The sequence below is a fragment of the Aythya marila genome (genome assembly GCF_965140915.1).
Source record: "Aythya marila genome assembly, chromosome: 2".
Classification (NCBI taxonomy): Eukaryota; Metazoa; Chordata; class Aves; order Anseriformes; family Anatidae; genus Aythya; species Aythya marila.
The window spans coordinates 16,270,069-16,296,525 of record NC_139043.1 but is presented as its reverse complement, the minus strand read 5'-3'; the positions used below and the strand labels follow the sequence as shown (position 1 = coordinate 16,296,525).

Sequence of the window (26,457 nt, the reverse complement as noted above, 5' to 3'; positions counted from 1 at the left end):
CTGCTTGAAAGCAGATACACTTCTAAAGAGCTGCTTTTGTGTTATGGGCCTCTCTCTCAAGAGCTGCAAAGCTTTAATTCTCATTTAAAACTTTTTGGATTGCTTGGCTGTTCCTGGTTTTGTCCAGATACACGAAGTGATTTTGCCTTTGCCGTGCTTGCCGGATGAATGATGCTGCTTTGGTGCAGAGCTGTAGCGTTTGCTAATCTAGCTTGGGCAGGAAATGCCAGTCCGTCTCTGCCAAACCCAGATTTGATTCTTCTTTTGTAGAGATGTAGAAGGAGCATGTGCTAAGGCTTCTGCACAAGGCAGGTCTTACAGCATAGCTGAATATAACTGAAGATCAGAGCCACCTTCCAGATTTTATAGTGGTCTTCACGTGATCTATCACATATCACCCAGTTTAATGGAAATCTACTTCTGACAATCTACTGTTCTTACACTGTGAGACTGATACTGGCTGCCCAATTCAAGTGAGGAGGCTTTTATTCAGCAAAGACTTTAAACACAGTTTGTACTTCCCTCCATTTCCCACTTTTTATTCAAATATGACAATCCTCTACTTCTACTTCTACTTTGGCTGGCCAGGCACCTGGAGTTGCCAGCCACTCTAGCACTTCTCTGCTTTTTCTTGCCTTCCACCAAATCCTCTCCCGTAGCCATGTTTGCAATATCTTCATTTCTGGCCAAAAGAAAGCACGGGTGTTTTGTTTGCTTTGTGCTAGACCGGGGCGGTGGTGTGCACGGAAATGCTGTGTTCCCTGGCAGAATAGCATCTTCCTTCCTGCTGCCAGCTAAACAAGATGTTCTGGGAGCACTGGAACCAACACCGCCTTGCTTTCCTTCTGCTTTGTCTTGGAGCTCCTGCAGCTGCCTGTCTGCCTGGCGTCTAGCAACACAGGAGCTCTCCAGGGGGTTTTGCAGCTGAAACACAAAATTCCCCTTTTTGCAGGATGGGATGATCTTGGTGTCTGAGAAGAAGAATAAATAAATTCATGCAGTACTTGTTGTTGGGATCACCTATACACAGTTGTCCAATTCCACTGAGCTTTTTGGGGGGTGGGTGGGGAGGAGAATCTAACCATTTAAAAGCCCTTGCTTTACCTGTTTGAAACCAGCAGCCCCAAAATTTCCGAGTTCAGAAGGTGGCAGAAGTTACGTGAGTGATACTGCCTCACAGGTTCCTTTTCCTTAGGTAAAGCCCAAGGAGAGTCAAAACCAAAAACAAAAACAAGGCTCTTCCAGACTAATTTGAAAAACTTGATGGTCAGAGCTGTGCAATTACTCCAGCTAGCACTGCCTGGGCCTCTTCTTAATTCTTGAGGTCTGGCAATGGGCAGCTGTTTCTGTTGCCTGTCTTGTTCACGAGAGCATGTTGAAGCTGTAGGTGTTGCCTGTGATAAGATGGGCTTCCCTGCTGAAACTGCCATCGGCTGCCTTGCTACCTGCTGCTCCCTGTGCTTGATGCTGCGAGTCTGTCCCTCTGCAGTCCTGTGGTGAGCAGCGCTGACAACTGCCATGCCTCAGCATGTGGTAAGCTCAACATACTTAAGACAGCAAATGCTTTGTGTTTGGTAGTAAACATCATGCTACAAATGGCTTTCGACTGGCTAAATTAAATGGAAACTGAGCCGTTCCTCACTTAAGTTTCAGCTCAAGGTTTTGTTTAAGTCTTGCTCAAGATCTTGTTTGTAAACCCTGTTAGAAATCAGTTGTGCACCTGGTTTTCAGCATTTCTCCTGTACTCAAGTGCTGAGGGAGACGTGGAGTATGAACACTGGTAGAAGTTTATTTGTGTTGGAGGGAGAAAGGGAATGCGTTCTGGCTTGGGGGAACAGATGCTCTTGACCTTAGTACTAGGTATTAACACTGGAACTTCAGGGTATCTAAATCTGTTCCACAGGTTGACAGAAGACACTGGATTACATGCTGATAAAGTATCTGTAAGTGTCACTATTCAACAAGTCTAGGAACAGTGTCGTTCAGTTCTGCAGCCCTTCCAGAAGGTGTCCAGAACATCTGATGTCCCTGCTAAGGGAGCTAAAAGACAGATTGTAATGGAACCGCTTCTGATGTACCATTTCAGCTATATAGAAGCTTATTAAATAATGAAGCAGCCTTTAAATTAAGTTCCATTTTGCATTGGCTAACACTGGCATTCATTTAATTACAGTTGTGCTCTAGTTCTAGGTCTTCCTCGAGGAATTTCTGAAAGCTGAACGGGTTCTTGTTCCAATACACAGTTGTGCATGGCAATTGCCATTAGCAGTGAGTTTGCCTTTGTTAGGATATGAGGTCAAGATGAGCTGCTGTGTGACTGGAATCACTGGCAGCTCATTTACGGACATAAAAGAAAGCTTCTGTTTGCCAGGTGTACCTTGGGCAAAGCTGCTGAAGAGGTTTGGACATGCAGTCAGTGAACCCTGCACACAGGCTGCCCTGTGAAGACTTCAGGCTTCTTCATCGCTGGGACACCCACGCTCAGACTGCCTACAACACGTAGCAGTTAAAGTGCTAAAAATTGGATTTTGGGGATGAGCTACTTTATGCAGCTAGCACTTGGCTTTTATTCTGGTGTGTCTGTTTGATAGGTGTTGGTATTGTACGCATTGATAAGGAAGGAATTCGAGCTGCAGATTAAGGAGTAGGCGTGCTGAGGAGGGTTTGAACACGATGATTCGCCCCCTGACCTGCTGACTGAAGTTGTAACTCCAGTGGATGTTTCTGGCCGCTGTGTCTGTCCCACAGCACTCTGCCAGAAGAGGTTCCCACCCCTCTTAGCTGCAGACCCACACGTGTCAGAGGTAACTCTCAGTACAAGTGCACACCACGAGTGTGCGTGGCTCTGATTTATAACCGAGCTGTGGTTGAGCAGAGCTACACAAGTGCAGGTTGGATAGCACTGACTAATTTATGCTCAGCATAAATTCAGAGCTCTTGGGCCTGCCAGTTGGCCAGTACGTGAGGTGAGCGTTTTACAGCACAGAATTTCATCCATGCAGTTCAGAGTGAAAACAGCAGATGATTCCTGGGCTTGCTGTAAACCTAATTTTAATCTCATTTGTTTGAGTTGCACTATTGTGTTTGTCCTGCTTTTTTTTTTTTTTTTTTAGCCTGTAGGTAGGAAAATTCCCTTGAACTTGAGTGAAATTCAAAGATAATGTAAATAGTTAACTTTTGCATTCGTTGAGGTCCTTGCCCTTCTTCATCTAGCCTAGTAGGTTACCTATTTGAGAGGGAATTGCCTTGCTGCAGCCTGGCCAGCTTCTCAGAAGGTTGTTACCCACCTACAAATAACCTCATTCTCATCATTTCAAGTGAAACAAAGCCATCTAAAATTTAATTAAAACTAAAGCAAAAACAGAAATTGATTTTTACCCTGTACGTTGTAGCCCTTTGTATATGTTTCAGAAAAATATTTTCAGCTTTATCCACGGTTGGCTAGCCAACAAACTGATCGTCTGCCTGAAGCGTGGAGGTTATGAATTTGCACAAAGATGGGGAAAAGCAGAAGCGCACACCTCTGTGCTGCAGTTTCTCAAGAGCCTGAAGCAGGGAGGTCTGCTCTCCTTCAGATGCCTTACCCAGCAGTGCGGTGGGAGGAGAGGAGCGCTTGCCAGGAATGATAAGGCCTCCAGGTGGTGATCACGGTAAACACGCTGGGAGAATCTCAGCCCTGCTTTCCCAGGCGTTAGGTGAGGCAAGCAGGGATGTACTCGTGTCGCTTGTATGGCTGGGAGCTTCGTGCCTCTAGCAGCTAAATGACACGCAGAGCAATCCAACTGCGGCTCTTCCAGTGCTGCTGGTGCTCTGGCTTACGGTACTTGCTTCTGTTTGCAAAACAGAATTTGTCAGCAGAGACAGACTACTTCGCTCTGGAAATGTAAATCTTATCACAGGAGCTTGTTGTGTTGTAATAAACACACCTAACTTTCCTTTCCAACAAAAGCTGCATATCTGGTGTCTTTTTTTTTTCCTTATTGTTTATTCAATAGGCTGCCTAACAGCAAAGATACCTTCTGAACAGATTTATGCAGAACTGGAAAACTGAGTGGTAATGGCATTGCTTCTATGAAATTCAGGCTATTGTCTTCCACATACAGCATTCACAACTGTATTACTGACTAACGAGGCTGCCCTTGGCTACGATGAAGTACACTGTAAGATTTCTCTGATATTAGACTTGAGATTTAACTTGAGACAAGTACCTTAAAACATAAGAACCAAAGTCCATAAATAAACTATAAGCAGTGTTTTAATAGCAGAATCTGTTAGCAAGGAACTAAGCAAATCCCGCAGGACTAGACGGTCTTTGCCATAATTATGCAGTCCACCAAGTGAGTAAAATTTCCAAAGCTTAGCTCATAAATAAGATGATGGTTTGTTCTGTGATTTGTGATGGGATTCCTTAAAACAAACAAGGAGACTAAAGGCTCCAGAGGCTACTTAATGTTTTGCAGATGGGTTGATGGCTGCTACTTAATTGGTTGAAGCACGTATAAGGAGATGCACTGCAGTTATAGAAAGAATGCTTAATAAAGAAGCTCATTATTAGATAGGTGCTGAATTTCTTTACCGATATAGCTGTTTCCAACAGGTCACCTTTCTCATTTTCTGTCTACCATAACCTGTAAATGTTGAGTCAGGTTTTCACTACTTGCTCTGCTGGATTGTGCTAATAAGTTGAACACTTGCTGTGACGTTTCTTGTCCTGCTTTGGTACTATTAATGTGTGTCTGTTCTAATCCCACACATCCTGTCTTATTATTTTGCCTATGACAGTTGTATCAATAGAAGAATTGGGAAATAAATGACACTTGCACCAGGCTGAGGAAGAAATGCTTCCCAGAACAGGAGAAGACCAATTCTATGCCTGTTCCTTCCTACCTCCCTTGTACTGCAGCTTCCTGCAAAACAGAGGCTTGGCCTGGAGTCTCTGAAAACTTTGTTTCTGTAATTGTCTGACTCTGAACCTCGACGCCTGGGTGATGGGAGCCACAGGCTTCTCCCAGATAGGTGTTCTGTGCAACAATTCCCTTCCATAGGGGCAGCATCTAAAAATTTGTTCCAGACAGTTACATTTTAACCTCCGTTTTTTCATCCTCACCTCTCTGAGATTGAACAGGTCTCTGAATCTCGGACGATGAACCAGAAGGTGCAGTGTGGTGCCATGCCCTCATCCACATGTGCCAGCGTTCCTCTCTGCACCAGCTCTGCTTTTCTGACCTTGCACTGAGTCATTTGTGTGGTCAACATGGAAGGAAGGAATTGAATTATTTTTATGGTTGCTGGTCTGAAATGAGTCAGCGCAGGGCCGAACAAGTCGTGGAGCAGGGAAGGGACAGGCTCAGCAGCCAGGGAGAGGACGGAGGATCTGGCAGCCAGCTGAGATTGCTGCGGGGCCACAGGGGCTTCTCCAAGGTCACACGAGCTTCAGCCAGCAAGAAACTGAAACCATCTCTCTCATGTCGTAGGGTGCTGGCTGCTGATCTGTGACATGCAGTAAGTGGTAGAAAGAGGCTTTAGATTGATTTGAATGTGCTGTTTGCTTGCAGGTACTGATGTATGGTATGAATTAATAGGGGCTTTCTAGCATGTGCCAAAATCCAAATGTACTGGTCATGTAGATTTCTGCATGTAGGCTGTGTGCATTTGATGAAGAATACAGAGTTAGCTTCAGGTCGCTTTCCCTTGCAAATGACGTGGTTGGATAGACAGTGATGTGCCAGCTACAGCCCCTTTGTGTTTTAGGGCTACTGCCTCGATAGCCCAGGAAATAGCGTGTGGTGTTACGTTGCCAGTTCAGGAAAAAAAAGTCAGCACACAATTGCCTGATAACTCATGCAACCTGCAGCATGGCACTTCATCAGTTGCTTGATATAACATTTAGCATGGAATATTTCACTAGTCCTGGGCACACAAGTGTCTTACAGGGATACCACAGCTTGAGCAGTGGTCCTTATTTTGATCACAGTGCTGAATGTAAGGGTCCGAGGGCAGAGCTTAGGTAGTGTGTTGTGGCATCAGTTTCTGTGATTAGAATATTGGAGAGTGTGTCAATATATATTTACTTCTATTTCTGGAAACCAAAAAATGCTTGTGCCAGTTCAAAAAAAGAAAAAGGAAAAAAAGTCTGGATTCTCCAATAATGTCTTTAGCAACCCAACATGCTGTCCGATGTTCGTCTGGGAACAAATGCATCATATGTGGATTTTTATGTAGGAGGATTTTTAGCCTGTAATGGTTGGGTGTCGGCCACGAGGTTCATGTGACATGACAAATGTGGAACATCTGTGTACTGATGCACACCACTGTTCTAAAAGTCATTCCATCGCCACATGCGTTGAATTAAATACAAGAATTTAGGGCAGAAATAGTTGGAAGAACACATTCTGTCAAATACAATGGCAAGGATCTGTTGTGCAAGCCATCAGAACTCAATTATGCACTTCTCCATGAAGTTCTTGTTCAGGGATCTGCCTCATGTGCTCGGTGATTTAGCCATTGCCCTCTTTGGACTGGGAGGAGCGGTGCTGTGCTTTCCTGGTCCATGGCAAAGCATTTGGTGGGTAGAAATGGCAGTTCAGCATAAGTGACTTCTTGTTACAGCTCCTTTTCTGAGTGATGCGTTGGCTGTATGGGAGGTAAGTAGCTGGCCAAGCTGGCATGGTTGAATTGGAGATGAAGTGTGTGGCTTAGACCAGGATCTCTCATATTGAAATATCATCTTATACATAACTCAGCCCAAAATGACCTTACTTGGTGGCCGATATCCTTGGAAATCCTGAGTCCTACCATTTTGACTTCGTGCTGTAACTGGGGTATGAGCATTTGGCTGTAAAAGGGCTGGGGCATAGAAAAGCAAAGCGGTTCTTATAGGTGAGGTTTGTCCTTTGCAGTTCTGGACCAGTGGCCAGGAATCCCATTTCTTCTGGACTCTTTAGTGGATTGCATGAAGGGTGCTGTGCTTCATTACAGTTTGTGTACTTGGTGTTAGGTCTTAGGTCTGACGAGAGGCTGCCAGGTAAGACTGCAGGATACAGCACATCCAAAACTAATCTAGGATGGATGCAGGGGGGCTGCTTTGGGTGCTCTGTTCATTGCTGGGGCAGCAAGGAGCTCCCTGTTGGGTAGAAGGCAAGTGTCGTAGATGCCAAGTTGTCTTCCTGGTTCCATACATGTATTTCAGGAGTAGCTTTAAACCTAAGATGTTTGGGTTTAAACCTATAACTGAATAATTACGTTGTTTTTTGTTTGTTTGTTTTTAATGCAAACCTGTTCTTTTAGGTGTTGTCATTACAGATAAGGATTTATTGTACTCACAGCTAACAACCAGCCTTAAAAAAATCAATCTTTACTTTCTAGATTGCCTTCACAGACTCAGATAGGGAAACAGAAAGATGAAGGACCTCCTCTAGTTGATCTGAACGTAGTTTCAAACAACTGTCTTGGAGATGATTTCCAAATACTTCCTTCGTACACTGAAATTGCGACGGCTGTTTTCATGCTGTTCTGCAATCTTTTTGAACTCGATATTTCCTAAGCTTTTAATGTCTTGTTCTAAAGACATTTCAGCGTACAAGAGCTTGCCCTCTAGAGTGCATGTGAGAGATTTTGTTCCAACTTAGCCGTGTATGCCTGAATTTCAGAGGCCGTGTGTACAGAAATGGGAACACTTGGACACTTTGAAAATGTCACTTCTCAGAAGCTGTTTCTGAATGACACCCTGCTTTTACAGGAGTTTGAATTAAATTGAATATCTCTGGGACTTGTTGTGCAAAGCCTTCTGGACAGGTGTTTAGGGCTTATACCAGAAATGGTTCAAAGGCCCTAAGTAATGTAGGCATCCATTTTAATTGTCCTGTTCAGCAATACTGTTTTAAAATATACTCCACCTCTATAAAGTATTTTTTATAGTAAAACTGTAGTTAGCGCATAAAGAAATGCTGATGTTTCAATTGTTATAGCTGGTGTGTGTGTGGGGGGGAAATGTTTCTGTTCAGGTTTTAAGCTGATAATTTGGAAACTAACAATGTTTTTTCGAAAGCTTTTGGGCAAAACCAACCAGTCGCTCTCCCACCTTGGTCTGCCTGGGTTGGCTATGGGTGCTCTGGCTGGTCCTTAGTGAATGAGGACCCACGTGGATTTTTGTATCTTCTGTTCCCAGCAGACTTCTTGTCTTGAGTGTTAGCTATAGTGAGTACCTCTGAGCCAACAGCTCTTTCCACATGCCGTCTGAGAGTGTGATACAGAACCTGGGCTGATCTAATCGTGCTTCTCAGGTAAAGAGCTTGCCAGAGACAAGTGTTTATATTTGAGATGTTTTTTAACGGAGGTTTGTAAAAGTTTAGTTAGGAAACATTCTGTACATCCAGAATATTTAGATGTTAAATTAAGCTGGTACTCAAAGTACCTAAATACAGTTTTGTTATAAAGTACTTCATATAAACACAGCACGAGCCTCACATTCCTTAAAAGAATTTTAAGTTTTGTAGCTTCTTTTACCAGTGCTGCAGTTTTCTTAAACAATCGAGAATAATCCTGCTGGCACCATCTGACTGAAGTGTGTTTTATTTCACGGAAGTGTCCTTCAGAGTGTTGGGAAAATAACTTGATAATGTTTCCTAAGGCTCTGAAGAGACTTCTGATGTTTTGAGTCTTTATTACACTAGAGGTCAGTGTATGACGGCAGCTTGTGAGATGGTGTAGAGTTTCTTGCAGAATCCTGTTTCATCAAATTTGAAACCAGATTCGACGAGAAACTGTAGCCTACAACTGTGGAAAAAACTTCACATTAACATGTCTTATGACTTTCTTGGCGAAAGGGCTTTTTTGAGCTTCCTGCTTTTATTTCTCCTTGCTCAAGAAGTATTTGGCATATATCGATAATAGTGCTTTAATGTGGTAAGGATAAATATGCACGCTTGATTGTTCCAACATGCACCTCAAACATTTATGCTGCTTTGCAGTAACGTGACTTTTTGGTTTGGATAATATATTTCCATAAGCTGTGCTAGTTTTAGGAGTCATCTGTCACTCTTGCACTGTGTAAACCTACTCCTGGTGTGGTGAGAGAGTTGTATCTGTACCTATTATGCTTTGGGTAGCTCTCAGCTGGATAAATGGGTAACTTTGGGGTGAGTGGTTTCACTTTTGGGTGTTGAGGGAAGTAGTCATGCATGTTTCTACCACAAGACTTGCAGAGATTGGCTCCTCAGCATGTCTTCCTCAGTAATGCAGAAAAGGGATTCCTTTCAACATCTGGAATGTGCAAAAGCAGACTGTTTGTGAAAACATCATAGGCCAGGGGGACTAAGCCAGATGGTCAAGTACAAGAGTGTCAAGTAAGGTCAGATGGAAGAGAAATCTGCTGAAGGAGAGTCCTGGTTGGAGCAGATCCCTGTGTGTGCATAAATGATAATTTAAGTGAGAGGACGGAATGGAAGAAATAACACTAGGGTGGATTTGAGCTCTTGAGTATGTTTTCTAAGAGAACTGGGTACAAACAGAAGCGTCTATATCCTGTTCTTGCATCGGGTTCTTCCTGAATGACTGGAGAACAAGAAAAAATGGGCAAGGATCAATGTAGGGGGTGAGTGCAGACAGCTGAATTTTGCTGTTTTTAAGAGATTTTTCATGAACATCTTTGTGATCTTTCTTTTTGGTGGGGCAGGGATATAGAAGGGATGCAGTAAAAGCACAACCATCAGTCTGAAAATCTCCTTTGCACTTGGCTGCTGCCTGGTATGTTTTGTTGTGTGCCTCTGAAGCATAAAGCAGGATGGCACCTCAGCTCAGACAGTGTGGAGGAGGTGTGAGGCTCTGCTTTAACTGGGCTCCCCCTGAGGATTTCTCGCTTTACAGGAAACTTGCTGACTCCCCGCCTCTTCCCTGGGTATTTCCAGTCTGGGTTTTCCTACTCCCTGTGAGAAACGAATCTGTACCAAGGCTTTGCAGAATGGTAACTTATCAAAACAACTTTAAGAAGTTTTATGTGCTCAAACTTAATTGGATTGTGTTTGAAGAGCCTGAGAAGAGGAAGGCTTTGCATAACAATGTGATACAAGTCGATAAATAAAACACCCTACAAAATTCTTTCCTTTTCCTGTCCTTTTTGACATTGGAGTGATGAAGAGAAAAAGTTTATCTTGTGAAAACAAACAGCATAAACTCCACAAGCCCTTCAAGGTCCTTCTGAGGAATGGAACATGCCTGATTATAAGCAGTTGATTAGGAAATTCTCACTTTTTTAATGAAATAGATCTGCATTTAGGGCTATCAAGAAAATTTGCTTTATATATTCATATATATATAATCATGGAATGGGTTGGGTTGGAAGGGACCTTAAAGCCCACCCAGTTCCAACCCCCTGCCATGGGCAGGGATATCTCCCACCAGACCAAGCTCAATTTGTTCAAGTTCATGAAGTACAGACACACTGAGACATTATTTAAACCTGGTATTAAAGGGTGGCATAAAAGCTGTCATATCTATCATGCAGCCACCCTATAGATAACCCGATGGGTCACAGTAGATTCTTGCAGAGCAGGTATAGCTCTGTCTGCTGTGTACAAAGTGGCAGTTTCCTGATTTGGCTTTTGGGTGGTAAATCCCAGCAAATATTGTTGTTATCTACATCCGGGATAATCTTTGTCTAGAAAAAATGGAAGCTTGGCTCTTTTTCTTGGTCAAAAATGATGCGTCTTTGTGGCTAACTGGAAGCAGTTACCAACTAGCCCATCTTCCTAAATCCTAATATCCAGCATCCAGATAATGAGTTGGTGTCTGTCTTTTCTTCATAATATACTGTTTAATCCCAGGAGCCATCAAGTATGTAACAAGGCAGAGCTCTTCAGAAAGGGAAAATGAGTATTTGGAGTGCCTTTTCCTGCTTTTGTTCCAAGCTCTCACAATGCAGGAGTTGTCAGATGTGTGGTTCGAGTGACTCGCCAGACACTTCTCAGATGAACTGGACAGAGCACAGAAAATCGCAGCCAAGGTCAGGCTTTAAAAGGCTGGAATTCAATTTCCAGCTCTCATATTTTGATTGCAATCTCAAATGCTCATTGATAGGTGCTCTGTATTTCTTGGGCCTTGTGCTAGCCTCATCGTCTGTTCGTGCCAAAACTTCTTGCAAGACTTCTGACGCTAAGAGGGATTCATAAAATATAGTGACATAGGCAAACATAAAAAATAATAAATAAATAAAAACACCCACCCCAAATCTGTCAAGATAGTTCAGCTCACACCGGATATTCAAGGTCCCTTTGCAAGGACAGACTTTATCAGGCCTCTGAGATACAGGCCTTCAAACATGCAGTGCTCTTTTCTCGGGTTTATGCCAGTACACAAACGTAGCATTTCCCAAATCAGAAGAAATAATGAAATAGAGCAGGGGTACAGCGGTAGCACAGACTAGGTTTAATACATTCTGTGCATTATAAATGTCATCTCTTCCTACCTCATGGTGACTTCCAGGAAACCCTTGAAGTAGTTGACCAAAGCTATTACTGCTTTTCAAACCCTTTCAAACCCTTGGCTTGTCAGCAAGCCTCTGCCATTTGTTCACCTCAGAGGAACATTTCTCAGAAAGCTGGAGATGGGCAAACAGTAGGTTGTGGTTTAACGTATTCGAGGAACTTTAGATTAGTTTCTTATCTGAAATACAAAGATAAATGTGGGTAGGCCATAAAAACTCAATTGGTTAACGTGTGTGAACAGCTGCATGACATTTTGGAGCAGGCTGAATTGTTCCCATAAATGTTCCCATAGGCTCTAATGTAGTCTATGTCTGGGGTTTTGTTTGCCTCCTAAACTCAGATTTTTTTCTGAACTCGAGCAGAATTCCTGTTATTCTATCTTTTCAATGAATTATTTGTGCTGTGACCTCTTCTCTAGATGCTGTTCTTAGTGTCTGACATGTTCAGCAGCTGCAGTGGAGGCAGAGCAGAGATCTGGCTGCTCTTAGCAGTTGTTGCTCAGGATATCATGATGTCACTTGGTGCCTTCTATTAGATTAAAAAAGGAAGTTTAGTCAAGCAGCTGTGAAAGTGAAAGACCTGAGCAGTATATTTGCCACCTAAAAATACCACGCAGGTGAGCTGAACTTCACCCTGCAAAAATAAAAATATGTTTTTTGCAGCTGGTTGTTGCAAGGGGGAGACAATAACCTCTTTAACAGCAGGTACTACTTTGTGGACTATTCATATTATATAACATATAATATTATAATATTTCATAGACTATTTTCTGTCTGCATCGGAGCTCTGTTTGCTTCCCTGTGGGAAGAAACAGCCTCATCAGTGGTAGAGAATACAGCAGCCAACCTTGAGTCGTTGATTGCTGTGGGTTTATGAGTTCAAGGGGTTGGCCTCTTTAAGGACAATGTAGTGCCTGGATAATTAATCTAGGCTGAAACAACCTGAATTGAACGTTTCATCAACATCTGTCACCACACCTGGGCTAGGTCACCCTGTGGGAAGGTGATTTGTGTTACAGGCAGACCTGAAGATGGTTTATTATGGCTCTTCCAGTTAGATCCATTGATGTTTAAAACTGGATTTTGAAGATAGTAGTCTTCTCGGAGATGGTGTGTTGGTCTTGTTGTCTTCAGTGCTGCATGACCTTACTGAAAGGTGTAATACAGACTATCTTCTGTGAGGTTGTTAAGTAAAAGCTCAGTTTTTAAATAGTTAGCTCAAGAGTGTGTTCCATGTTAAAGGCTCTGACTTCAGTAACTGAAGGGTCAGGTTCCTTGGGGTTCCTAAACTAAACTTGCAAAACTTCTCTTTTCATGTAAATGTAGCTACAGCACATCAATAGGTAGGCTCTGAAAAGTGCTGTTGCTTGTGGTGGCGATCTTGGCCATATGAATGGATGAGGTAGCTGTATACTCCAAACTGCTCTTTTCCATGTAGTCAATTCTTTGTCCAACTGCCTAGTATTTCTAAAGTTGTTTTCATACCTTGGGATGTGCATTTGTGGTTCTCACCTGTACTTTTTTGTGTTTATTTCTTGTAGGAGGAGGACTGCCTTTTGGATTGTGAGCCACTTGGACATGGTAATGCAGGTGTACCTTGAGAGTCAGACCTGGATGACTGGGATTTAAGGTGGGTGTGTGCTGAAGAATGTGTGTAGATCTGAACCATGAATTATTTCTTCTTGTCGTTGTTTTTTTGTTTGTTTGTTTGTTTTTCTGGAGTTTGTACAAAACATTTAAAGCAGAATCCATCTATACCTCCTTGTGTATGTGTAGAAGAAATGTAATTCAATGTGAAAGTGACAAGAGACGTTCCACAAACTTCACCTCAGCACGCAGTGAGAGCCAGCAGGCAGCTAGGGTGGATCCCTTCTTCCAGCCCTTCTGTCGCTCCCTCTTCCAATTGTTGCATTTTAAAATAAGTAGCCATTCTAATGGCAATTCTTTGAAATGTAACATTTTAATTAATTGCAGGTCTATGCTCTGCCCTCTAAGCTGTACAGTCTTAATTTTTCAGATTTTTGAAGATATATTTGCAACTTAGACTTAATTCAGTTATTTTGGTTCTTGCCTGTTGATGCTTGAATCTCGCCCTACCACGTGTGGCCTTATGGCTCTATGTCATTTACTCCGATCCAAATAACTTTCTAGATTCTTCTGTACTGAGTGAGGTTGTCTAGTACACGTTGTCCAGCCTTACAGAGCAGGCTGCAGCTGTGTGACCTGAGTGTATAGTGTTAGACATCAAAGATCTGCTCTATGAAGGTGACCAGCAGAGCACTTTGATGCCAGCCTCGTTTAGTATTCTTGTCATGCTCAGAGTTATGCTTTCGAGTCCTTCCTGCTTTGTAACACTGAGGAGTTGATTCTTTTTGAAAGGTAAAAATATAAATAGGCCCATGCTGTCATTGTATTTGGAAACAAATAGTGGGGTGACACAATCAGAGAATACTTCTCCTCCATCTTCAGCTGTTGTTTCTCCCTTACTGGAGAGAAATATTTCTTCACCTGTAGAACCTACTCTTTCCTTTTTAAAGGACAGCTGTTCGGGGAACTCGAATAGAACCAACACAGAATATAAATGCAATGCGTTTTGTTTGTACATCACCCTCGAAGTATAAAGGTATTAGTACAAATCATTTCAAGAACATTTCAACTCCTTCTGTTATTTGAAAGCTCGAAGTACTGTTTAATCCAGCCAGATCTTACACATATACTACAGTTGCTTTCCCCACAGAAAGTGGTAAAGCATTTTCCCACACAAACCAAGAACAAAAGGGACCTTTGTAACTTTTCTTTTTCTTTCTTTTTTTTTTTTTTTTGTGCATGTGTGTCTATCAGGTTCTGTCACTCCCATAAAGACAATTCCCACAACTTGTGTAGTGTATGGGATTAATCTTGCTCTGAGAATTATGTAGTTTCTGTGAGTGGTGAGATGTGATTTCTTAGAGATGGTCAGGATCTCACTATTTTGTGTCTGCAAAATAAGGGATAGAAGGTCCTTTCCTAGCTTCTGAAGGCTCGGGGAGCATTTGTACAGAGTGGAAAGTTGAATAAAAGCTGTGGTGGTTTTTTTTTTGTCTTTTTTTTTTTTTTTTTTTTTTTTTTAAGATGTTAAAAACAGTTGGAGGAGTAGGGACAGTGCTCACTATCCTCTCACACATGCTAGGCAGCTTGAAAAGTTGGAAGGAGTTGAAGTAGAAAAATGAAACTTGACCAAGATTTCAAAAAAGATATTGGTTTGCATGGTCATGAAAAAATGTATTGAATCTTGACAATCCCGAATAAAAGCATTTTTGTAAAGTGTCCTCAAGAAATATTTAGAATGGGCATATTCACATCTGCTATTAGCTGTATGCTTTCCGAAAGTGAGCAGAAGTAGTCTGTTTAAGCACTAATGCCAGGCTGTACCTCACAATCTCTTACTGACCTAGAATTTTTTTTAATCTTCTTTCTGATTTGAGAATACTTTAAACTTTTGTGATTTACTGCTGCAGAGCAGTAGTATTGGACTTTTTGCAAAAGCCAAGCACACAACGAAGATCATCCTCTTGAGAGTGGTTCGCTCTGTACAGCATATGCTAGTGTTTTCTTGAAATGTGTGCGTTTGGTGACTGGAGCAGTTTCTGGCAGTGATTATTATTCACGCTCAGTTTGCCTGAGGATGAACGAGTTATTGTTAGGTTAGCTTGGTACCTAATGCAGGGTGAGGGGTTCTCACTGTTTGTTTTCTACCTTGTTGGTAAGGACTGGTCTTTGGTTATCTTCTACCTAGATCCCCTCAGGCTTTGGGACTGCACAGCTCGAAGTACAATACTCAAAGCTTTGATTTTTGTTATCTTGTTTTGTTGTTTGTTTGTCCAGATTGTTGTGAATTTTTAATAAAGATGATGCCAAGTGAAAAAGTATGGGGTAGGTAGAGAGTGCAAAAGCATCTTCAATACTGCTGCATCCCTCTTCAAATGGATGACTACTGGTAAGGAAGTAAGCTATGCCCTGCGTCATTCCCAGTTTAATGTGCATCTCTGCAAGAGAAGTGATGCTGTAAATATACTGCTTCTGCTAATTTTCTTTAATGGTGGATTCTAACTTCATTAGTGCCTTTGCAAACGTTAGCGTATGAGACTTGCAACTGATACCTTTTCTAAAAATGGAGGATGGGAGGAGAGGAAGCTCTGTTTATTTCAACAAGCACAAGCAACACTTCCAAAATACACCCATGGCCGTATCGCGGAGTTATGAATCTTAGGTTATCTAGTGGTGACTAACGTGGCGAGATGGCAGCCTAATATGTCCATGCTTTATTTAGCAAAGGCAGTTCTTATCAGAAGATGAAGAACGCCAGCGTTTCATTCACTGTGTGTGTTGAACCTCCAGGCACAGATAGCGCGTCTGTCAGCAGTTCGCACTGTGAGATGCAGGCGCTCGCCTCCCAGAGTCGCACTGGAAGTTCTTGAGGATTGCATTGGACAGAAAGGAACAAATGCCCTCTACCTTCTCTCCCTCCAAGTGCATACTTTTTAGGCTGTCTTACCGTTTGATTGAAATTAACAAAGGATTGAGATGTCTTTTGATCAGATAGAGTTTCACTTGCATTGTGGCGAGGTTTTTTTTGACACTGTATTATCTGACTGGGGTGGTGGTTCACAAATAGATTGTAGCAGCTTTCCAAATTCCTTGGGCAGAGCCTTGCTCATACCAGCTATTACGTTCAGAAAACCCTTTAGATTTAAAAGAAAGAAAACAAAAAGAAAGAGGACTTTCCTCACTGCAGTTTCATGTGTGGAGTTGAGGTGTGCGGCAGCAGCCCTTTGCCATTCTACCTATTTAAAAATAAAATGGAAGAGTAAATCCTCCCTGGCAAACCACGAGATCTTCAGTTTGTGGGGTGTATATAGATGCACTGAAGAGGAGCTGGAGGGTGTAGGCTTTGACACAAGGCACGTGGCGTTACCTCCACGGGCAGGCAGTGCCTGGCGTTGGGGATGGCTGATGCTAGCCCTCCCCAGCTGGCCACCTCCTCATCGATTCTGAGCACGGGCAATTTCTTGGCCCTGTGACAACACCACCAGCTGTAGCGTGTATCTGATAGCGAAACAATGAACGGTTTGTTCTCCCAGAAGTACAAAAAGGGGGCTGGGTTTAAAAAAAAAAAAAATCAGGAAGAATTTCTCTATGGCTGATTTTAGGCTCTCACAGCAACTTGAGTGTGCTGAATGAGTGGCTCCCGAACGGAGCCAATGGGGGTGGTCAGGCACAGGCAACACTTTTATCCCACAAGAGGGAGGAGGGGTGAATGAGCTGGAAGATATAAGCTGAAACAAAGCCATGCTGTCCTTCTGAGTCATTCGCAAGCACTGGATGGGTAAGGCTTCCTGCTTCCTGGGACACAGAAGTGGGGTCATGATTCTGACAATGGATGCTGGTAAGTCACTCATTATTAAATCTGATTTTTCTGGGAAGTTCTGTCCTTCCCTCCCGACCCCTGCTGAAAAGAAGAAGATATCTGTAAACTGGGAAGCTGAAATGTTAAATGAATGCATGCTTGCTCACTTCAGACTTTTCAAACTGTGTGCACTCCACTGTGTGTTTTGTCTTGACTGTTACTCATCTTGCAAAGCAAGACCGTGGTACCAAAGTTGTGTCTGTTCATGTGTGCTTCTGTCTTCACCGAGACAGAACCTGTGGCCTAGAAGGGCATGGAGTCTCTTTTCTCTTTTTTTTTTTTTTTGATAAAAGATGTGATACTCTTCGTATAGTACAAGCCAGATCTCACACTTACTAAAGAGCTAGAGGTGATTTAATATATTGGATGTGGCTTCCTCTGCTCTGCTTAGAGAAATTTAGTACTGGAGAAGAAGAGGAAGAAAACGCTGCATTTCCATGACAGTCAGTTCTATTCTGTGAGTTTGTATCCAAGGAAGTGTGTGTGAAAAGAGCATACGTAGTTGTTTTTTTTAAATTAGCTGCAAAAGTGAAATCTTTATGATAGTGCCCTGTGTGATAGGGAGAGTGGACGTGAGCAGTAAGATATGGAGTGGTTTGTATGAAATAAACAAGGAATCCCAGTCCTGCTCCTTGAGAGGGGGTGTGTTCCCATGTCATAACTCACATCCTTCAAATTCCTCAGTAATAAAGGACCTAAGATTTGAAATGGTTATGGATAGGGCACGAAGCGCCAGCACTTGTGCTCTGGCAGCGTGCTCACGACTGCTCTTTCTCTTTAGCACTTGCAGGCATGCTTGCTGCATTCTACGAGCTCCATTGAATTTTTGTCAGCAATGGGTTTGGCTACTTTTTTTCACCACTGTGCAGAGCCAGCACAACGTGACAAGTTCTCCAGGCAGCATTCAAAGTGATAAACTTATTCAGGCAGATCTTGCAGGTCTGTTTAATCTACTTGTCACATGCTCAGTTTGTTCCACGCTAATGAAAAGCTCGCTGTCCCCTGTGCATCTGAATTAATTTGGTTGGGCATTTAGTAGGGCCTAAAGGGCAGCCCTCTGTGCCCAGTTCCAACTCCTTGACTTTTCTGACACTTCTAAAAAGTGACACAGCTGGGTTCTTCATGCACAGTTAGAGCAAAACACAAGCCTCTTCATTTAACCCACCCACGCTTAATTGAAGTTACTTCGTCATCCATCATCCGTGCAGGCAAGATGGAAAGCAGGGACTCCTCCTGCGTTCAGTGTGTGTTACGTGCTTTGCACAGCAGTTAAACCCCAGGTCCTTTAATTGAGGAGATAACATTTAACACCAGCTCAGAGAGGAACAGGGTGGCAGGTAGTTGACAAAGGGACACAGAATTTTCCATGATGGATTTTTTTTTTTTTTGTCCTTTTGATTAGATTAGCCTCCAGAGGAGCTGAATTCCAGGCCCTTCTTGAAGCAGTTTGAATACTGGGAATGAGAAATCCTCTTCTCCTTGTCTTGTGCAAGAAGAGCCAACGTTTAAATGCTAGATATCATGCCTGGTATTACAGGAGGGTGCTCTGGCAATGTTCAGGGTGTCAGTGGTCACAGGAGGTATGGATTCAGGCCGTAGAGCCAAGACACATCTCCCTTTGGAGTGCTGGAGTTTCTGCACTGTACTGGGGTAATTTAACTCTTTGTTTTGGAAAGAGTTAGTGGGGAGACGTTAATAATACATAGTTAAAAATACATCTTTTGTTTATGTACGCTTACATGCTTGTGTGCTGTTCCTTTGCACTGCGAAGTGAACCGTAAAGATAATGCTGCTCATCTGTGCTTCGCGGGGTCCGAACGGGTATCCTCTTTCACAGCAGTGGCCCTGCACTAATTTCTCGGCAGTCACCGTGCTCTAGTAGTCCCTGTGGTGGTTTTCGGAGATCTGTTGGCTTGTGTTGGTAGCAAACGTGCATTTTGGAAGCTCCCGGTTATTTAAGAATTCTTGAATTAGAGTTTCTTTTTGGGAAAATGGTTCGAAATACCAGAAAGGAAACACTGTAATATAAAAATTCCTAACAGTGAGTTCTAGTGCTTCACAATTGTGTCTAAGTTACAGAAAAAATAAGCAAGCAATTCAGTGCCTTAATCTGGGAGACCGATAGTGCTCCATGAAGTTTTATCTTTTTTTTTTATTATTATTTTTTTATTTTTTTTTTTTTAACCAGCCTTTTAAAGCTGAGCTCACTGCTCTCAGAGCCATTTACTTATTTTGAATTGCAAGTTGGCATTACAAGTCAGGGCTGATTTAAAAAAAGGCATCGAATGCTCAAGCTGTTTTAAAACTTCTGCTCCTTGAGATAATTGCAAGAGCACTTACTCATTTGTTTCAGTTTTTATTAAACACGTTTTATTCTGCTGCATTTGTCTGTGCAGCATTTAGCTTCTTGCATGAGCAGGACTTGAAAAGTCGTGGGGCAATAAAAAGGACCAAATAAAAAGGAAAGCTGGAAGGTAGAGTTGACAATCTAATTGGATTGGAAGCAGCTCCAGGCTGGGACTGTTGCAAACAGCTGATTTGATCCTTCTGAGTTTCAAGAGCTATTTATGGTAGATTAGCTGTATCAAAGCTCTACTGTTCCAACCATAAAAGGTTGGTCCTATGTGAAGTTGCCACACTGCATTTGGCTTAGTCCCTCTGAGCTTGGAGAGCCTATAGCTTTTTCTGTGGATAAATCCAGGGATGGATGGAAGTACTAAAGGCAGATCGAGGAGTAACGTTGTTGAGGACTTCAGATCGCAGCGAACTCTTAAAAGGAGATTTTCCCTAATAAATTTTTTGCTCTAATGTCTGGAATCAGCCCTTGGAATATAGCTCCTGCATATTTGCTGCATTTGGTGAACGCATGCTTTTAGGAAAGCGCTGTTCTAAATTTATCTGACTTATCTGAATCATCTTGACTGCACATGCACTTGCCAGCCTTGTGTGTTGATATTTGGTAACTTTGTGAAGTCACTTTTCTGTTTTCTTAGCGGTGAGTGTTAAGTCCTTTGGGAAGGAGCCTTAGCTGACGTAAGAAACTTCTCTAAAACAAGAATTATGAAAATTTTTGGCTAAAGAGTGCTTCAGGAGTTATTACTAACCATTTTGAGAAGACTTTGTTTGAGCCCTTCTGCTACATCTGTGCCTTCAATTCCTCCTCCTTTGTGTAAAGGCAGACAAGTGGATTTTTTGCAGGATTCAGCAGTAAGTAGCATGTCCTTCAGAGAGCGTGCACGCAGTCATTGGAGCCAGTTGTTTGAGAGTATTTGAGGCTCTGTCAGGTTGAAATGTGAGTGGGTTTATTCCAGCCTGTGCATGCCAGTCATTCAGCCTTCCTTAAGGCATTTTGTGTTTTTATTCTTGTGGTTTTGCTTGGAGGATGAGTTCATTCTGCTATGAATGGAAGGTGCTGTTGCTGGTTGGTTTGTGTGTAAGGTGACTCTTTTTTCTTTTTTAGTTTTAATACGTTAACCTTAGCCACAGCACTACAGGCAGCTGTAAGAACACATAAAACCAAAAAGTTTCAGTAGTAATTTTCTCCTGTTTAAGACGTACTATAAACATATGTGAATACTTGCGTTAGAGAGCTCTGTTATACTTTGACTCTTGGGGTGTTCCGAAGAAAGCTTCCTCCAACTTTTGTATTTTCTTATTTTTAAACACGACCAGGACACAACAGGTGAAAGTCACTGGCACTGCTTTACCATCCACTTCTGCAGCAGGATCAGCTGCTAAAAGGGGGGAGCGCAGTGAGGGACTGGGGGGGGCGGAAGGAGAAGAGGCTTCTTGCTTCAAGGGTGTTCCAGATGTTGTGTTTTAATCTCCAGAAATGCAAGTAAAGTGTCCTTGCCAATAAGTTTTCTGTTTTAAAAACAGCTCTACCCATTGTCTCTGTTCTCCTTTCAGGAGCTTTCAGGAGCTAGCAATGTAAGGCCATCGTCCATTTTCTTTGGATTGCAAATCTGTATTTGTATTAGCCTGTCAAATGGCTCTAGAATTTTTATTCTGAATTCGATATTCTTTATTCTGTTCTGCATTTCAGTGTAAGGAGTATTTGTTGAAAAAAATAGATATATATATTTTTAATCTCCATTACGTGAGCCTTGGCAGATGCCCATTTTAATACTTATTTCTATTTGTAGATTTTATAGGAGATCAGATCCTTTGCGCAGGGGGTGGGGGAAGCCTGCGTGATCAGTATTCTCTTTCAGATTATCTTTTAATTTTTGCCTGGAATAACAGACCTGAACTTCAATTTGCTCTTGACTTAAAATATTTTATATTGCTTCTAGTAAAATTAGTATTTTTACTAGCTATCCTTTTTTATATGATCAGATTTTTTTCTTTGAAAGCAAGTTGACATAAATCCCTCCACCACTTTAGCATGTCTGTGTTGTGCTCCTATGAGCCTGGTAGAAGAGGTCGGTGCCTTAAAACAGACATCAGCAAAGACATCAGATACAGAAGTTGGCTACCCTTGGGTCTGCACAAGAGCAGGAGTCCTTAACTTGGGTTTCAGGCTGAAATGCACTAAGGGGGGTAATGCAGGAAACATTTTGATTGCTGAGAACTACTAATATCAGCTTCTCTTTGTGCTAAATATTTTGGAACAGGTAGACATTCTTCCTTGGTATCTCAGGGGGATTAGTTGGTCAATTTAAGCATTAATTCTACCTCTTCCAATGCAGTTTTGTCTTAACTGCATTGCTAAATGACATTCTTGGCAGAAGTTTGCAGTGTGAGGGAGATTTTCAGATCTCTAGAAGCTTTACTCAGAAGGAATACAGCTTTGGTTTTGGCATTTCTTTGCTAAATTTCTTATATTTCTTAGTGTTAATGGGATAAAGGTAGTGGGGAGCAGGCAAGGAGTTCTAATCTGGCTATTCTATCTTTGCTTTTTATATGGAGAAGAGAGATTGCAGCATAAGTTTAATTGTACGTAGAGCCCCAGAGAGGGTAAGGAATAATGAAATTGCAGAATACACATTTCTCCTTCACAGTGAGTCAAGGCAGACTCAGAGGGGGTGGTGTTGAGCCATTTGTGACCGAGACATTTCCAGACAGAGGCTGGAGGTGTCTTTTGCCAGTTTGCTGTGTGGAAAGGGTTATGTGTGTTATAATGCATGCGTCATAATGCATTATGAGCTGAGGTTTCTGTCTTGTTTAGATTTATGTTGATGAAGTGGTATGAAAACTTTTAATAGTACACTTGTTTAAACAAACTGACATTGAATTTATTTGTTTTCTTCTTTGTTTAAATGCAACAGTGTCATTTTCCTTTCTGAGAATGGATTCACAAGACAGGCTCTTATCTGTGAAGCCTTTCATATAATGAATATAACCAAAAATTGCACAAGCTCATTTAGCTTGAATTGCCATTGCTGGAGTGCATTTTTGCTCTCCAAGTTGTTGGCTCTTGTGCATGGCGATCTCCTTACAACTTTAAAAAGGCAAAAAGCTCTGGAGTAGTTTGCAGGAACACTTTCCAGAGGCATCACTGTTCCTACTCTGTTTTCTTGCACAAGACACAGGCTGCTTTTTCTCCACTCAGAAGCCTCGATTTGGCATAATGGAAGGGAATAGTATGCTCTTAAGAGAAGCAGTAGGCAAAGTTCTTTTCCCTTATGAATTCCCTGGTTTCCTTGCTACTTTCCCAGCTACAAGGCAGTTCAGAGTTAACCGATGCATTGGAAGGTCTCTGGTTTTTAATGAGCAAAGCGTGTCCTAGTTGGAATCTGCCTTAAGCAGATAAGAATGCATTGGGTAAGTGGTGATAAAAATGCTTCTGATGTCACTTGCTCACATGGTGTTATGTTCAAGGGAGCCTTGCAGCAGAGAGGGTAGAACAATTATGCATTAAGTATTTGCTGATTTCTCTGGATGTAGTTGATGAAATGGCCCCTCTTTGCTCTAATGATGCCAGTTTTCAGAGTTAAAAAATAAAATTAAAAAAATAAATCTGTAAAATCAGACTTCAAATATGCAAATAAAATTAACTTCCAGGGTTGTGTCTCTCTGGGTAAACAACAAACGTCACGGTGAACTTGGACATAAAGCATCGTGTTTATTAATAACCAAGGCCCTGTACTTTTCTAAACAAACAACAACAAACACACAAAAACCACATCAGGCTACATCAGACCACGAGGCAGATGTGTAATTTCCCCACAGAACTGAGCTTGCGTGCCAAAGCCGCGTGCAAAGGGAATAATGCTCCCGTGGAGTTCATGGCTGCTGAGCGTGTTCCTCAGGGCTTGTACCTGTAAAAATGTTGGCAGTCAGCAACGACCTTCAGGATTTCTTTCTTCCTTTGTCATATCGGTGTTAGATTCGGTCAAAATTGCTGTCTATTCCTCAGCATAAAACAAAGCCAGCACCGTCTCCTGAGAGCTTGCCAGGCAAGAAGGGAGGGGTGTGCCATCAAAATGACTGCACAAAATGGTCTAGGATGTACTCAGGTGCTATGTGCTTTACATATGGCTTTTTCAATCTTGTTGTTTCTGAAAAGAAGTGGAACTGAGCCTCTGAAACAGCTAGAACAACTCTTCTATAAAGGTAATTGGCCCAGCTGCTTTTATGAGAGAGACAAAAGGACAGTATTTCAATGTCATCTTCCACTAAGTACCAACTGGAAACAAGGTGAGGGCCTGCTGGAAGCAGTTTCTCAGTCCTCTATTGGCACTCCATTGGTATCCAGGAATTAGTAATGGTAATCCTGCAGCCACAAGGTTTCAGCTTCACTGGATTTCACTTTTTTTTTTTCCTCCTATTCTTTGTGAATACAAGTAGCTATTTTTTATTTTTAAAGATTTTAAGTTTTCATACCACATAAGCGTGCAGGTAAGAAACTGCAATGAATAAGGACAGTCAAAAGCATAAGGAAATATCCAAATGTTAGATTGCTTTCAGTGGGAACTTGTGCCTTGTGGAAAATTGCTGAATTGCAACAATGAGATAGGAAGGGTCCTCTCTGCAAGCAGGCATGAATATCCGGAGGTTGTGTTTCAATTTCAATATTGTCTAAATGCATTTGCCAGTTTATATGTGCAAATAGTGGAGTTACTGATGTTTTGACAATTACTGCATTAGTTTCTGGGCTGGGGTGAGTCCTGCTACTCAGCCATTTAAAACTGAACTGAGCAGCTACTGAAAATGTTTCTGTACCTCTGCAGAGCTTCAGGAACGTTGTACTTTCAGTAATCCTTGACCAATTGCATTGAGAATGAGCAAACCCATTAGTAGCTTTTTAGTAGATTTTTTTGGGGTCAGTTTTGCTTATATAGCAATCGTCTAGAGTAGTGCTTCAGCTGGTTACAGTTATTGGGTAATGGAAGCGGTAGTGAATGACAGCACTCCTAGGAGAAATGTATTCTATTTGCAAAAATTTGCTGCGTGAACAACTTTTGGTATTTTTTCCTTGCTGAAGTTTCTAGGAAAGCGGTAGGGTCTTTGGCTTGTTTCCTTCAGAGCAAGAATGACTAACTGAACTAACCACATGTACTTACGTAGGCAATTTAATTTTTTGAAATGATATGTACGTCTATCACTGATGTTTCCTTCAGATTTTCGGGGTGTGTGGGTCAGGCAGCCTTAAGGGTACGTATGTAGGGGAAAGGCATGTCTGTAAAGGGGTAAATAGACTGATGTGAATGTACTGATGCTTTCAGCAGATGCAAGTTGATGCAGTGAAGAGCCAGGCAGGCTGACAGTGCTGGTGCCAGCTAAGGTAGAGGAGGATCAAATGTAGGAATCTATGCCAAGCCTTCGTCTCACTACCTCCTGCCCTGTGTATTTGAAGCGACCTGTCCAGCCGAAGATCTCACAGACATTGAACAGGATATGAGAGCCGTGGAGCACTTGGTTAGGTTAGGTTCTTTGAAGTAGCAGCAAAGAATTGCTTGTCCCAGAGCATCTTCGAGCTCAACAGAAGAGCTTTGGTCATAAACTCAAGTGTGGTGTGCTGAGTGCCAGCTAAGAAAGAGAAGTGTTCAGCTAAGAGGAGCTCTAGTAACTTGAATAGTTGTGAATTTTAGAAATATCCTGTATATGCAAGCTGTTGTCATTTCTCTTCTGACCAGAGGCTGGAAGTCTTTGCTGATCAGTCATCAGGTGAAGTCACAACTCTTTACATGGAAGGGTTCCATTTAGGTGGGCGCAGGAAAAAAATGATCTGTCCTGGCACTTACTCAAAGTCATAAAGTTTTTCCAGTGTTAATCATGTACCAGGATGTTAGAATTTTATACCTATATGTATATAAGTATATGCTGGATATAATGATTTGTAATGGCTGAGTCAAAGGAGAAAATATGACATGAGGCTGCTCAGCACGCTTCAGTCCAACATTTGTTCTCTGAGCTAGCAATGTGTCAAACGTCAACTAGGAGGATTTATAGCAATAGATAATTGCAGAAAAACAAAATCATCAGTAAAACTTCCCATGTTCGTCACAGCTACCCAGCTTGAGCCAAGGGAGCTCAAGAGTTGCTGTGCAGTTCCCATGCGTGTAGACTGGGGTTTAGGACTGTCACCTGAAGTAGGAGTGCAGGTTTCTGGCTGGAAAGTTTGAAATTCAGGTCTCTCAGTTTCTGATAGAAATGCCTACACAGTTCAAACACCGTTTGGTGAGGCCAGCAACATTCTTTCCTACTGTCAGCGGCGCTAGGAAGAGCAGTGAGTAAAAGCCCAGCTATGTTAGGTATACCCAAGCGCACCTACTGGGTTGTGTCCCTGCAAATGCTGAAGGCTAGGCTTACCAAGGTTGCTTTCTGACTGCTTTGGGCAGCTGATGGTTTGGAGTTGCAGATGAGAAGAGTGAAAGTGACAACCCTGATTTAAAATACTGCTCTAGGAATCCCTCCAGGCCATTGTCAGCCCCCAGCTTGCTCGCGACCCCTTCTCTCCACCTGCTGCAGTTTGCCCCTGGCCACACAGGTCAGGGAACTGCTGTCTGAAGGCTTTTTGTTCCCTTCTCTCTAGCCCTATGGGTTTCCCAGTCCTGCTCACCACAGCCTGTGCTGATTCACATGGTGGTGAGAAAAGAGCTGCTCAACGGGGAAGTGAAAGCAAAGGACAAACAAGTAGGGAACACTGCTAAGGTTGGGAGGCAGGAGCACGGACAAAAACTGTGGTCCCTATGAGCTATGAGATGCCTCAGTGACTTGCACTGCTTTCACACCGGGTGAAACATCAACACTAAACGTGTGCAGCTCTGGCACTATCATATGGTGCTCTCGACAGCCTCACTCCTCTGAATTCAGAGGCCTAAACAGACAACAGTAAGGAAGGTAGGACAACACGTTATGTCTTACGCCAAAGAGAACTTCTCTCTTCTTCTAAGACACCATATTGATTCCTGAGCCAAGCCTACTGCTGTTCCTCCTAGCCCAGTGCTCAAGTTGCCCAGTTGTGTACTCTGTGCTTCTGAAAGAGCATCCTGGAGGCTTAGGTGTGAACAGCCTGCTACTTGAAGTTAGTCAGTTCTGCACCTTTCATCTGAGATTTAAATAAACTTTTGTCTTGAATTACAGA

General features: G+C 42.4%; 1 protein-coding gene across 14 annotated transcripts in view; it reads left to right on the top strand.

Annotated features, from left to right (window-relative positions):
• The window catches only part of SVIL (supervillin), a gene marked incomplete at its 5' end in the record, with an annotated part of 136,158 nt that overhangs the window by 15,076 nt on the left and 94,625 nt on the right, over positions 1–26,457 (top strand). For 6 of the 14 annotated variants that reach the window (XM_082752163.1, XM_082752161.1, XM_082752167.1 and 3 more), the window contains one exon: positions 16,858–16,904. In XM_082752163.1, coding sequence (XP_082608289.1) covers positions 16,883–16,904 — 22 coding nt within the window. Of the gene's footprint in view, positions 1–13,020; positions 13,110–16,840; positions 16,905–19,596; positions 20,133–26,457 lie in introns of those variants that run through there. The other 8 variants (XM_082752162.1, XM_082752170.1, XM_082752158.1 and 5 more) reach the window with 3 other exon arrangements.